Here is a 14,423-nt window from a genome sequence, read left to right on the forward strand (position 1 = left end):
CTCCACCGACTGCAATGTCTACTTTCTTAATATTATCGACGAGTACTCGGGGTTCCCCTTTGCCATCCCCTGCCCTGATACCTCTGCCACGTCCGTCATAAAAGCCCTGCACCGGTTCTTCACTCTGTTCGGATATCCCTGTTATATCCACAGTGATAGAGGGTCCTCGTTTATAAGTGACGAGCTGCACCATTACCTGCTGGCTAGGGGTATTGCTACTGGTAGGACCACAAGCTATAATCCCCTGGGGAATGGACAGGTGGAGAGGGAAAATGCCACGGTGTGGAAGGCCACACTCTTAGCCCTTAGGTCAAAGGGATTGCCGGTCTCTCAATGGCAGGAGGTCCTCCCCGAGGCGCTCCACTCCATCCGCTCCCTGTTATGCACGTCCACCAATGCCACCCCTCATGAGCGACTCTTTTCTTTTCCCAGGAAGTCTGCCACTGGGACCACCCTACCGGCTTGGCCGATGTCCCCAGGGCCAGTGCTGCTCTGGAAACATGTGAGGAGCAATAAGTACTCCCCGATGGTCGAGAGGGTTCACCTACTTCATGCGAACCCCCAGTATGCCTACATGGTCTTACCTGATGGGCGGGAGGACATGGTCTCTGTCCGCGACCTGGCGCCCACAGGAGCACCAGACCCCTACCCCGAACACTCCACGGTGACTATGAACCCCGTACCCACGAGAGACCGTGCACCCCAAGCCCTACACAGACTCCTCACGACACTCCCATACCGGCTGCAACGCACACGCATGAGGGATTACTGATGCCTAACGGGCTGGCACCTCAAGTCAGGCCAGAGCCAGCAAAACCACCATCTCCGGTGCAATCACCACCGGTGCTCCGTAGATCGCAGCGACAGACTCGACCGCCTGATAGACTTGACCTGTAAATATACTTGTAAGAAACTTCGCCCCGTGGGGACTCTCTTTTAAAACAAAGGTTGGGAGTGAATGTGATAAACTATGCATACCTATCTGGACACGCCCCTCTGCTGACTGCTCCTGTGGCTCCTCCCACAGACCCCTGTATAAAGGCGATTGGGGCACTGCTCCTCCCTCAGTCTCCGAGATGTCGTGCTCCCTCTTGCTGCTAATAGAAGCCTATCGTTCACTTCCAGTCTCCGAGAGTTATTGATGGTGCATCAGGGTCCTTCCCCAGCAGCCTTGCTCCTACATTGTGACAGAGCGCTCTCGCCGAACATGGACCCAGCAGACACAAACACTGTTTTTTCAAACTCTCGTCAGCCAGAATCCCGCACAGAGTGCAATTCAAGACAGTGACTCAAAGTCCCAGTTATCACTTTAGCCACGGGGTAAATACGTCAGTTATATAAGGGCAAGGTGTTGTTCTGTTTTGCCCGCCGACCAAAACCCTCTTCACCACCCGGGTCATTGATAATCCGGGCAAACCTGTTGGTCGCCTGGAGGCTCCCATTGGGGGGGGGGGGGGGTGGATACTGTCAGGGTCCGGATTGGGTTCACTTTAAATTTACCTTGTTTGTGTTACGATCCGACCGTTGGATCCTTGTTTTCCTTTAATTCCTGGTTTTCCCGTGTCCCTTGGGCTTGGTGATTAAAGGCAATTTACTCGCGACCGAACCGGCAGTTTATAAGTTTCCGGCTTCAGCCGTTCAGCGAGTGAGTGTTAACGAAGCTGGTGTGAGTCAAAGTCATCCAGCCGGAGCAAGCCACGTCTCCTCCTGAAGGAAGTACCAGCAATCCCGAGCAGGTCCGGCAAGGTTAACCCGCCAGGGTGAGTCAAGAGCTCACCGCTGCTTGGGGCAAACGTGCCCAGTTTTAGTACCGTCTATCGCTGTGTTGTCTCCGTATCCATGTCCTGTGTTTCAAAGGGGTCCTGGCCCTGTGTCAAGAAGAGTCCCGACTCTGTCCAGTGCCTAAGGAGGATTCCATGCTCAATGCTTTCTATCCTGTGTCTGAGTCTGTCCCGTGAATAAGAAACAGAGAAAATAGGTGCAGGAGTAGGCCATTCGGCCCTTCGAGCCTGCACCGCCATTCAGTATGATCATGGCTGATCATCCAACTCAGAACCCTGTACCTGCTTTCTCTCAATACCCCTGGATCCCTTTAGCCACAAGGGCGTATCTAACTCCCTCTTAAATATAGCCAATGAACTGGCCTCAGCGGTTTCCTGTGGCAGAGAATTCTGCAGATTCACCACTCTCTGTATGAAGAAGTTTTTCCTCATCTTGGTCCTAAAATGCTTCCCCTTTATCCACAAGCTGTGACCCCTCGTTCTGGACTTCCCCAACATCAGGAACAATCTTCCTGCATCTAGCCTGTCCAATCCCTTTAGAATATTATATGTTTCAATAAGATCCCCTCTCAATCTTCTAAATTCCAGTGAGTATAAGCCTAGTCGATCCAGTCTTTCTTCATATGAAAGTCCTGCCATCCCAGGAATCAATCTGGTGAACCTCCTCTGTACTCCCTCTATGGCAAGAATGTCTTTCCTCAGATTAGGGGACCAAAACTGCTCACAATACTCCAGGTGTGGTCTCACCAAGGCCTTGTACAACTACAGTAGAACCCCACTGCTCCTGTAGTAGAATCCTCTTGCTATGAATGCCAACATACCATTTGCCTTTTTCACCACCTGCTGTACCTGCATGCCCACCTTCAATGACTGGTGTACAATGACACCCAGGTCTCGTTGCACCTCCCCTTTTCCTAATCGGCCACCATTCAGATAATAATCTGTTTTCCTGTTCTTGCCACCAAAGTGGATAACTGCACATTTATCCACATTAAATTGCATCTGCCATGAATTTGCCCACTCACCTAACCTATCCAAGTCACCCTGCATCCTGCTCACAAGTAACACTGCCACCCAACTTCATGTCATCTGCAAACTTGGAGATGCTGCATTTAATTCCCTTGTCTAAATCATTAATATATATTGTAAACAACTGGGGTCCCAGCACTGAGCCTTGTGGTACCCCACTAGTCACTGCCTGCCATTCTGAAAAGGTCCTGTTTATTCTCACAGTTTGCTTCCTGTCTGCCAACCAATACTCTATCCACATCAATGCCATACCGCCAATACTGTGTGCTTTAAGTTTGCACACTAATCTCCTGTGTGGGACCTTGTCAAAAGCCTTTTGAAAATCCAAATATACCACATCCACTGGTTCTCCCCATCCACTCTACTAGTTACATCCTCAAAAGGTTCTATAAGATTTACCTTTCACAAATCTGTGCTGACTTTGTCTGATGATTTCACTGCTTTCCAAATGTGCTGTTATCACATCTTTCATAACCAACTCTAGCATTTTCCCCCCACACCGATGTCAGGCTAACCGGTCTATAATTCCCCAGTTTCTCTCTCCCTCCTTTTTTAAAAAGTGGGGTTACATTAGCCACCCTCCAATCCTCTGGAACTAATCCAGAATCTAAAGGGTTTTGAAAAATTATCAGTAATGCATCTGTTATTTCTTGGGCTACTTCCTTAAGTACTCTGGGATAAAGACCATCTGGCCCGAGAGACTTATCTGCCTTTAATCCCTTCAATTTACCTAACACCACTTCCCTACTAACATGTATTTCCCTCAGTTCCTCCATCTCACTAGACCCTCGGCCCCCTACTATTTCCGGAAGATTATTTATGTCCTCCTTATTGAAGACAGAACCAAAGTAGTTATTCAATTGGTCTGCCATGTCCTTGTTCCCCATGACTGTTTCTGACTGTAAGGGACCTATATTTGTCTTAACCAATCTTTTTCTTTTCGCATATCAATAAAAGATTTTATAGTCAGTTTTTATGTTCCCTGCCAGCTTTCACTCATAATCTTTTTTCCCTTTTCCTAATTAAGCCCTTTGTCCTCCTCTGCTGGACTCTGAGTTTCTCCCAGTGCTCAGACGTGCTGCTTTTTCTCTTACCCAAGGAGTCTCGCACGACAAGATTGCTAACTAACCCTTCCTCATTGCTCAATGCCCAGTCTAGAATGGCCTAGTCTCTAGTTGGTTCCTCAACATGTTGGTTCAGAAAACCATCCCGCATCCCTTGTTCACCCTGGAGCTATGTCTCTGTGATCCCAACTATATCATATTCATGAATAACTATCTGCACATTCAATTCATCCACTTTGTTACGAATGCTCCTCGCATTGACACACAAAGCCTTCAGGCTTGTTTTTACCACATTCTTAGCCCTTATACAATTATGTTGAAAAGTGGCCCTTTTTAATTTTTGCCCTGGATTTGCCTGTCTGCCACGTTTACTTTTCACCTTACTACTTTTTGCTTCAACCCTCACTTTACTCCTCTCTGTCTCTCTGCACTTGTTCCCATCCCCCTGCCACATTAGTTTAAATCCTCCTGAACAAGAGTTCCGGCTCCATGTCTTGTGTCTAAGGAGCAGACCCCGCTCAGTGTTCTATGTCCTGTGTTTAAGTATCACGTCCTGGCTCCAAGGTCCGCGATCCGAGATCTGGCTGCGATGTCCCAGCTCCAAGTCCTAGCCCAGACCCTGAGTCCCAGCCTAGTCCAGGGCCAGAGTCTTTGTTCATTACACCTATTCCCAGTTCCACTTTGCTCTCCTTGATTTCTCTCTGTTCTATCCTTGCGTCACGGCTCTCCTTGTAAGTAGTAATAAACTCTATTTAGTTAACCCGACAAAATGTGTTTGTCCTGCATTTGGGTCCTTCCCCAGCACCCTTGCCCCCACATTGTGACACCCTCCATGACTTCCTCCTTCTCTGCAGCCGTGCCACTATCTCCGATCAGCAGTGTCATGGCTTCATCTCTTTTTCCTCCTTCCCTGTCCTTTCGGAAACATCTAAAGCCTGGCATTCGAAGTAGCCATTCCTGCCCCGAGCCATCGAAGTATCTTTAATGGGCACAACATCTCAGCACTGATCCACATTCTAAGCTCAGCCGCTGTGTTTGTGAATCGTTCATTAGTGGAACGGGAAATACTGGAAAACATTTTACAGGACAAAATTTATTATCAGCGATGAAGCAATAGTGGTTTGAGGCAAATTTACACTCCAGAAGAACAATTCCAATGAAACCACAAGTACAAATCCAATCAGAAAGGAAGCCAACTAGTATGGCAAAATGTCATGAGCATTCTTCAGGACTGAGAAGGAAGGGGGGAAGGTGCTAGAGTGTAAAGGTGGGGGTAGGGGAGGGCCAGCAGGAAGCTGAGAGGTGAAGCCAGATGGCTGGGGAAGGTCAAGAGCCGAAGAAGAAGGAATATGATAGGACAGGAGAGTGGACCAGGTTTCAGGGGTCATGAAGAATGTGAAGTTACCATTGTTAATGAGAAGGTTCTTGGGAACCGAAAGGTCTGAAGGTAGAAAAGTCATCTGAACCACATGGTGTACACACCAGAGTTTTGAAAGGGGTGGCCGAAGAGATCTTTGAGTCATTAGTAATGATCCCACAAGAAACACCAGGTTCTGGAATGATTCCGGAAGACTGGAAAATTGCAAATATCACTCCACTCTTCAAAAAGGAGAAGAGCAGAAGAAAGGAATTTATAGGCCACATGATAGCATAGCATGTAGTCAGCAGTTTCCTCAAGGTAAAATCTTGCCTGACAAGTATATTTGAATTTTTTTGGAGAAAGTATGAGCAGGATAGACAACGGAAAATTAATTCATCTTGTGTACTTGGATTTTTGGAAGTCCTTTGACAAGATGCCACACATGGAGCTGTGTAACAAACTACTCGCCCATGGTATTACATCGAATATCCTAACATGGATAAAAGAGATCAGGGTATGAAGGGTCCCGAAACATCGACTGCGTACTCTGTTCCATAGATGCTGCCTAGCCCACTGAGATCCTCAGGCATGAAGGGAGCCTTTTCTGGTTGGCTGACGGTAACTCGTGATATTGCACAGAGCCCATTACATTATATGTTAATGACTTGGATGATAGTATTGTTGGCTTTGATGCAGACTTTGCTGATGATACGAAGATATGTGGAAGGCAAGGTGGGTTTGAGGAAGTGGAGCAACTACAGAAGGACCCAGACAGATTAGGAGAATGGGGAAACAAGTGGAGATGGAATGCATTGTCGGTAAGTGTATGGTCATACACATTGGCAGAATAAATGAAAGGCTAACTATTTTTTTAAATGGGGTGAAAATAGAGAAAATACAAAAAAATACAGCGGAGCAAAATGACTTGGGAGACCTTGTTTAAGATTCCCTCAAGGATAATTTCCAGACTGAGACTCAGAAAAGATGACCAGTGCAGGTCTACCTCACACCTACTCACTGTCTTCTCCTGTCCATACTACACCAACCACTGCCACTGGGCTATAAACGTGCAGGAGCAGTGTGGGGCTAAGTGCGTTGCATGCTGCCATGGCTGGGGCTCGAACTGATGACCTTCAGATCGCGAGCCCAAAGCCTTAACCAATTGGCCACACGCCCCTCTCACTGTCTTAAGCCCAATAGTGATTGCTGTCTGTGCAGCATTTACCACCGCCTTAATTCGGCCTCTATCTACGATCGTTCTCCGGTTCTACATATTTGGCATGTTCAGTCCAGAATTCTGAAACAGGTTGTAGAGTGAATCTAGGAAGAGGCCAATTAAAGACAAATAACATTTCTTCACGTGGAACATGGTGTTCTCGTTGGATCTCGTTGCGTCTGCACCTTGTGGTTGGAAAACCGGTCTTCTCAGTCTCCTGCGGTGGATCAGTCTCGTCGCTTTCTGTGGACAGAACGAAACGGTTAACACGAATCTAGATCATACAATGACACCACATCCAACTCCCTCCCCCAATTCACTTATAACCTTGGAAAGGATTTGGCTCGAGACGTGAATGGGTATTCTCACAGAATAAATTTTGTCGTCAGTATCAGTGTTTGATAACAAAACTGGAGATGAGCCCAAACATTTATTCAGTTGGAAACTTTACGGTGACATAACAACATAGGTCATGTTGTTGACAGGAAGATGGTCTTCGGCTATAGGATAATATTGATAAAATAGTGTAGTACTTAGATTCAGACCGTAAGAGCATATGAAATAGCGTCAGACTTTTCAAATCCAGCCCTTCTATTCTGCTCTGCTATCCCATCGTGGTTGATTTATTATCCCTAACAACCCCATTCTCCTGTCCTCATCCCATCATCTTTGACACCCTTACTATTCAGGAACCCATCAATCTCTGTTTTAAGTATTCCCACAGGCATTTATGGCTGTAAATTCCACAGATTCAGCATCCTCTGGCTCTGGAAATCCCTCAGAATATCCATTCTAAAGTAAAATCCTCTATGAATGGCAGAGTGAATTTAATCCTGTCTGTGACTCAATTTCTAGGATACAGGTATTTGAATATCAGATTTCTTGGGATGAACCTGGAAGAGAGGGAAGTGGATACAAAAATCATAGGAACTAAGTAAATGAAACGTGTTGGGGACAGTAACAGATCGAGGCTGTAATTTAAGGAGGAAACTGATTATCAATGATATTAGAGACATGGAAATCATTTGAATACTTTTCAGTGTTAATATGTTTGAAGTTGATACACTAACAGTTTAAACTGGATTATTGTGGAGGGAGATGGCTACAGAAATTCAGTCGAGTGCAAAATCTCTGAGGGATTTCGCCTCATGGACTAGTCTTGTGTAGACCAAGAGACCAAATTCACCCTGGGTTGACTACACTACCTGATCCCAAGTGCACTTGGGATGGCTAGAGTCGAAACTTTCCCGTATTGTTGTTTCTTCTGGGTTCCAGAGTGTCCTTTTGTGCACATCAACATTAGATTTGTAATTAGAATGTAGAACATTCCAGCACAGTACAGGCCCTTCGGCCCTCGGTGTTATGCCAACCTGTCAGCCTTCTCTTAGCTCAATCTATTTTTTATCATTTTGTTATTTACAGATACAACGGCCCACCAAGTTGCGACACCCAGAAACTCAGGGATGTAATCTCAGCCTAATCACAGGACGGTTCTCAATGAACAACTAATCTGATAACTGGAACATCTTTGGACCATGGGAGGAAGCCAGAGCACCCGGGGAAACCGACGTGCACATGGGAAGAGCTCACATTCTTTCTAACAAAGGGCGCCAGTTGCCCTAACCCTTTCCTCTAGTTCTGCCAAAGGGTCTCTGCCCGAAACGTCAATTGTACTTTTTCCATAGATGCTGCCTGGCCTGCTGAGTTCCTCCAGCATTTTGTGTGTATTGCTTTAATTTACAGCATCTGCAGGTTTTCTCTCATTTGCTCCTACATATCCATAAATTTGTCTATCATTTGGTGGCTGTTTAGCGGGTACGTTTAATCCGAAAGGAATCTCAGAATGCTAAATAGTCTACAAACTCTTCTGAAGGAGTCTCTCTTATGATGCAACGAGTATTTTCTACGGTGCTCCCACAAACAGCAAACGACAAGTATTGACTGGGTCGACTCAAGTATTTGAGCCAGTTCCCAACGTCCACCGACTGTCTGAGAGAATCGGATTTCAGTCACGTCACGGCAAGAGCCTTCAGCATTAGTACATACAGTACCTGAGTTTGTCACAGTAGAGAACGGCACCCATCACTAAAAGGGCGAGAGTTTTCAGTCCGAGTGGGCTACACAACATCAGCACGGTTTCAGAAGCGCCTGTCCCTGAAGAGAAAGTGAGAGAGGTCAATCCAGACTCAGGCAAAGGGGGAGAGACCAATAATGTGGACTGATTAAAATCTGTCGCTGTGCAGATGAATTTATCATTCAGCAGATTTTTACTAAAGATGATAACTTGTGTGTGAAGGAATAAAAAAAGGGTATTAATAAGAATGTAGAGATCAGAGTGACAAGAATTAAACATTTGTACAAAAAGTTTTAACCTGTAGTGAGCCCATAGATCATAAGGTACAGGAGCAGGTCTGGGCCATTCGGTCCATCGAGATTTATCCGCCATTCCATCATGTCCAGTTTGTTATCATGTTTGCTGTTGTGTGCTGGGGCAGCAGGCTGAGGGTAGCAAACACCAACAGAATCAACAAACTCATTCGTAAGGCCAGTGATGTTGTGGGGGTGGAACTGGACTCTCTGACGGTGGTGTCTGAAAAGAGGATGCTGTCCAAGTTGTATGCCATCTTGGACAATGACTCCCATCCACTCCATAATGTACTGGTTAGGCACAGGAGTACATTCAGCCAGAGACTCATTCCACCGAGATGCAACACTGAGCGTCATAGGAAGTCATTCCTACCGGTGGCCATCAAATTTTACAACTCCTCCCTTGGAGTGTCAGACACCCTTAGCCAATAGGCTGGTCCTGGAATTATTTCCACTTGGCATGATTAACTTATTATTATTTAATTATATATGATTTTATATTGCTATATTTCTACACTATTCTTGGTTGGTGCGGCTGTAACAAAACCCAATTTCCCTCGGGATCAACAAAGTATGTCTGTCTGTCTGTTATTCTTCTCAACTCCATTCTACTGCCATCTCCCATAAAATTTGATGTCCTTTCTAATCAAGAAGTTCTCAACCTCCACTTAAAGACCACGATTTGACCTTCACTGTCATTTGTGGCAACAAGTTCCTCAGATTCACCACCGTCTGGCTGAATAATTTCCCCCCAACTCTGTTCTAAAGGGACATTGTTCTATCCTGAAGCTGTGTCCTCCGGGTGCTCCGGTTTCCTCCCACAGTCTAAGGACAGACCGGCTCATCGGTTAATTGGTCATTGTAAATCGTCGTGGGTTCAATAGGTGGGTTTCTGGGTGGTGTGGCTCGTTGGGTCGGAAGGGCCTGTTCCGTGCTGTATCTCTAAATGAATAAACAAATAAATAATGAGGTGGAGAGTCCATCTTATCGTACTGGGGGACCACTCCGTAGTTATAACTGTAGGATAAAAGCTGTCCTTCAGCCTGGTGGTCCGTGCATCCAGGCTGTTGTATCTTCTGCCCAGTGGGAGAGGGCCGAAGAGAGAATGTCCAGGGTGGATGGGAGGGTCTCTGATTTTGCATTCTGTTTCACAGAGATGGTGAGAAGTGCAGACAGAATCCACGGTGGGGTGCTGGCTTCTGCCTTGATGAAGGGGTTAACCTGTGAGGAGAGATTCAGTCGCCCGAGACTATACTCTCTGGAGTTCAGAAGAATGAGAGGCGAATTGAGAAACATACAAAATTTTGAAAGGGATAGATATGATAGAAGCAGGAAAGTTGTTTCCATTGGTAGGTGAGACTAGAACTAGGGGGCATTGCCTCAACATTCGGAGAGAAGATTTAGGATGGGGATGAGGAGAAACTGTTTTTCCCAGAGAGTGGTGAATCTGTGGAATTCTCTGCCCAGTGAAGTATTTGAGGCTTCTTCACTAAATATATTTAAGAAACACTTAGATAGGTTTTTACATAATAAGGGAATTAAGGGTTTGGGGGGAAAGGTAGGGAGATGGAGCTGAGTTTACAGACAGATCAGCCATGATCTTATTGAATGGCGGGGCAAGATCGATGGGCCGGATGGCCAAATTCTGCTCTTATTTCTTATCTTCTTATGGATCAATGTGACAGGTTGAGCCCTGTGATCGTGTCCTGTCTGCCTCCTCCCCCTGACATTCTGCAGAATCGCAATCGGGATTAGGATAATTTCACCGGCTTGTGTTTTGTGCAGCAGTACATTGCGATCATCATCATCGGTATGTGCTGTGTTGTGTGATGTGGGCAATCACAGTCTCTTAACCATGATGAACACACACAAAATGGTGGAGGAACTCAACAGGCCAGGCAGCATCTCTGGAGAAGAGTAAACAGCTGAAGTTTCAGGCTGACCCCTTCATCAGGACTCACACCGTGCAGAACAGGCCCTTTCATGAGTTCCGATGCAGAGTCTCAGCACAAAACATCGACTGTTTACTCAATTCTGGTGGGAGGAATGTTTGAAATTCTGAGATTGATGTGGCTGTTGGGCTGTAGTTTATTTTGCTCTCCTTCAGTTTCTGTTTTCTTTCTTGTTGCTGATTGGTGGGTTGGGGTTCTAGAGGGTTGATGGATTGTTCTTTGTGTGAGGGAGGGGTTAGGGATTGATGTTCCTGTTGCTGATTGGTGGGTTGGGATTCTAGAGGGATTATGTATTGTTTTTTGTGTGAGGGAGCATTTACGGATTGGTGTCTGATGTTCTTGTTGGCTTCTCTGTGTGGGTGATCTGTGTGGGGAGAGGGTGTTGGGTTTGGTGTTGTCGGCCCTATATTTTTTGAGAGGGAGGGGGTTGGGGTCTTGGGGCTTTTGATCTTCTGACGATTGTCTTCCAGGTGGGTGATCTGTTTGGCTTTTCTGCGAGGGAGGGAGGCGGGGAGGGTTTGAGGTTTGAGAGATTTTTCTTTTCTCTTTCGTCTGGTGGGGTTGATGTCTTTTCATGTAACAAATCCCATGGTTTGTCTGGATATCATGGTTATCTGGAGAAGGTGAATATCAGAGTTGTATTCTACATGCAAACTTTGACAATAAAATGAACCTTTGATCCTTTCCCCATAGACGCTGCCCGGCCTGCTGAGTTCCTCCAGTATTTTGTGTGTGTTGCTCTGGAGTTCCAGCAACGGCAGATTTTTTCCTGTTTATGACCATGATTGTTCTTGGCAATTTTTCTGCAGAGGTGGTTTCCATCACCTTCTTCTGAGCAGTGTCTGTCCGGGATGGGTGAGCCCAGCCATTATCAATACTCTTCAGAGATTGTCTGCCTGGTGTCAGTGGTCACATAACCAGAATTTGTGATCTGCACCAGCTGCTTGTATGACCATCCACCACCTGATCCCATGGGTTCACGTGACCCTGATCGGGGGCGAAGCAGGGGCTACACCTCTCCCAAGGGTAAAGTGAAGATGAGTGGAGGGAAGGAGTGACTTACACCTCCCTTGGTAAAGACGTATCTTCACCCTGACACCCTGTTATACATTGCAATACATATTAATTAAAAACTGTAAATTTCAATAAGAAATATATACCTACATGTATAATTTTAAATTAAATAAGTAACACAAAAGAGGGAAAAATAGGGAAGAAAGTGAGCTGGTCCTCACTTTTCTGATTGTCCATTCAGAAATCCGACGGCAGAAAGGAAGAAGCTCTTCCTGAAACGTTGAGTGTGCATCTTCTCTGGGAAGCTTCCTGATCCTCCGTTAGAACTCCACTCATTCCTCCCAAGCTCAGGCAAGGCCCCGCCAGGGGGTCCATTGAAGTTCTGGGGGCCGCCCTGTGTGAAGGACCGTCTGAGATGGAGTTGTGGTGGGGAAATGGAACTCATCACCAGCTGAGGCTGGGAGTGGCCGATATAACATTCATCCCTGGAGTCTGGACACAGAATACAATGGATGCTGGAGGTTCCGACCCATCCCTGAACACTGCAGAAGATGCCGAGATGGTGTGGGAGAGAGCAGAGGCCTCTGTGGACGTGCTGGAGTCCGTCGTGGGTTGGGGACAGGCCCCTCCCATCGGTGCTGCCTTCCTCTTTTGCTCAGTGCTGCCCCCAGTGTTCACTTAGTGAGAGACAAGCTGGACCAGGACAATATCCAATCTACCATCCAGCTCCAAGCCAGACCACTCAGGAACTTGGGCAATATTATGTCTTTTTGTGACTGTATGCTTTTCTGCCTCGTAACGATGTGTACTGTGTGCTGTTGCTACTCTGCTTTACACTTTGTCCTGGAGGAACACTGTTTTGTTTTGCTGTATGCACGTGTGGCTGATTGACAATTAAACTTGAACTTGAATGTGGCGACGGGTTCTTTTCCGGGTCTGATCTACAGTCAGATCTCACTCGGGGACAGACAGATAAACTCGGGGGTGGGGATTGATTAGAGAAAGGATAATGGTAGCAGGCTTCCCCCCACCCTCCCCATACCCTGCAGAATGTGTCAGTGGTTTCTTACCTGGGGTGACCTGCAGCTGGATCTCACTCTGGATCACATGCATATATGGGGGTTTGACGCGGTCTCCGCGAGGCCAATGATAATAATCATGCTGGCTTTTCCTGAACTCAGCCAGACACAGGTAGCTGTGACTGTCCTCCACTCTCAGCTGCTTTATCCTGGTCGAGGCGTTTCCCAGCTCTGGGTCCCCGACGAGCTTGTACCGCGTCACTCCGTTTTCCACTGCCCACGATCCGTTTTCATAATGCCTGAAGGTGACGATGTGTCGGTAGGGATCCTTCCTCATCCACGTCACCGTGTGTGCGGTGAGGTTCTGCGGGGGCCGTGTGAACACACAGGGTAACGTGGCCGAAGCTCCTTCAGTCCCGTTCAGCACTGGAACACTCTCGCCGGGAGCTGAGGGAAGGACAGGTGCCTGAATATATCAGTTAACCCCCACCAAACATGTTTAACCACTGACAAAATTTCCAGCCAACAAAGCAATAAATACTCCCCTCCGTGACCACCCAAAGGAAAAGACCCCCACATGTGTCTCACTCATTGCAAACTGTTCAAACTAGGGAAACTCTTTCGAATATAAAACAGCCCCATCGGACTGGAGGCAGAGAAGCCTAAATCTCACACCACCACGTTCAGGAACAGCTAATTCCCTTCAGACATTCAGTTGTTGAACCAATTGACACCATCACTAATCAGTGGAGTGTAACAAGACCAATCAGTACAGTCTAACAACACCAATCAGTACAGTCTAACAACACCAATCAGTACAGTGAAACACTGGCCATTACAGTGAAACAGCACAGATCAATACGCTGTAACAACACCAATCAGTACAGTGTAACAACACTGATCAGTACAGTATAACACCAATCAGTACAGTGTAACAACACTAGCCATTACAGTGTAACACCACCAGTAGGTACAGTCACTGTACGACGTCACTTCAGTGTAACAACACTAATCAGTACAGTGTGATAACACTAATCAGTACAGTGTAACAACTCTAGTCAGTACAGTGCAACAATACTAATCACTATAGTGTGAATACACTAATCAGTGCAGTGTAACAACACTAGTCACTACTGTGCAATAATGCTAATGACTGAAGTATAACAACATTAACCAGTACTGTGTAAGAACATCAGTCACTACATTGTAACAACACTAGTCACTGTAGTGTGACCACTCTATTCACTAAAGTGTAATAACACTACTCACTGCAGAGTAACATCTCTAGTCACAACAGCATAACACTAGGCATAACAGTGTCATAGCACTAGTCACTACAGAATTATAACACTACTCAGTACAGTGTAAAAACACTAGTCACTGCAGTATAACAACACTAATTAGTACAGTGTGACAACACAATCACCACAATGAAACAACACCAGTCAGTATTGTATAACAACACTAGTCACTATACTGTTACAGCCTAATCAATACAGAGTAATAATACTGATCAATACAGTATAACAACACCAGTCAGTCCAGTGTAATGGCATTAGTCATTAACTTATTAACTTAGCTGTGGGAATATTTTGCATTATGAGCTGTGTGTGATGTGATA

General features: G+C 46.1%; 1 protein-coding gene across 2 annotated transcripts in view; it reads right to left on the minus strand.

Moving 5' to 3' along the window:
* Nucleotides 1–4,965: 4,965 nt before the first annotated feature.
* The window catches only part of LOC132396283 (sialic acid-binding Ig-like lectin 10), a 31,668-nt gene continuing 22,210 nt past the window's right edge, over nt 4,966–14,423 (minus strand). For both annotated transcript variants that reach the window (XM_059973809.1, XM_059973807.1), the window contains exons 3-5: nt 12,854–13,249; nt 8,502–8,604; nt 4,966–6,693 (exon numbers count right to left, since the gene is read on the minus strand). In XM_059973809.1, coding sequence (XP_059829792.1) covers nt 6,678–6,693; nt 8,502–8,604; nt 12,854–13,249 — 515 coding nt within the window. In that variant the 3' untranslated portion in view covers nt 4,966–6,677. The remainder of the gene's footprint in view (nt 6,694–8,501; nt 8,605–12,853; nt 13,250–14,423) is intronic.

The sequence above is a fragment of the Hypanus sabinus genome, chromosome 7 (assembly GCF_030144855.1).
Source record: "Hypanus sabinus isolate sHypSab1 chromosome 7, sHypSab1.hap1, whole genome shotgun sequence".
NCBI lineage: Eukaryota > Metazoa > Chordata > Chondrichthyes > Myliobatiformes > Dasyatidae > Hypanus > Hypanus sabinus.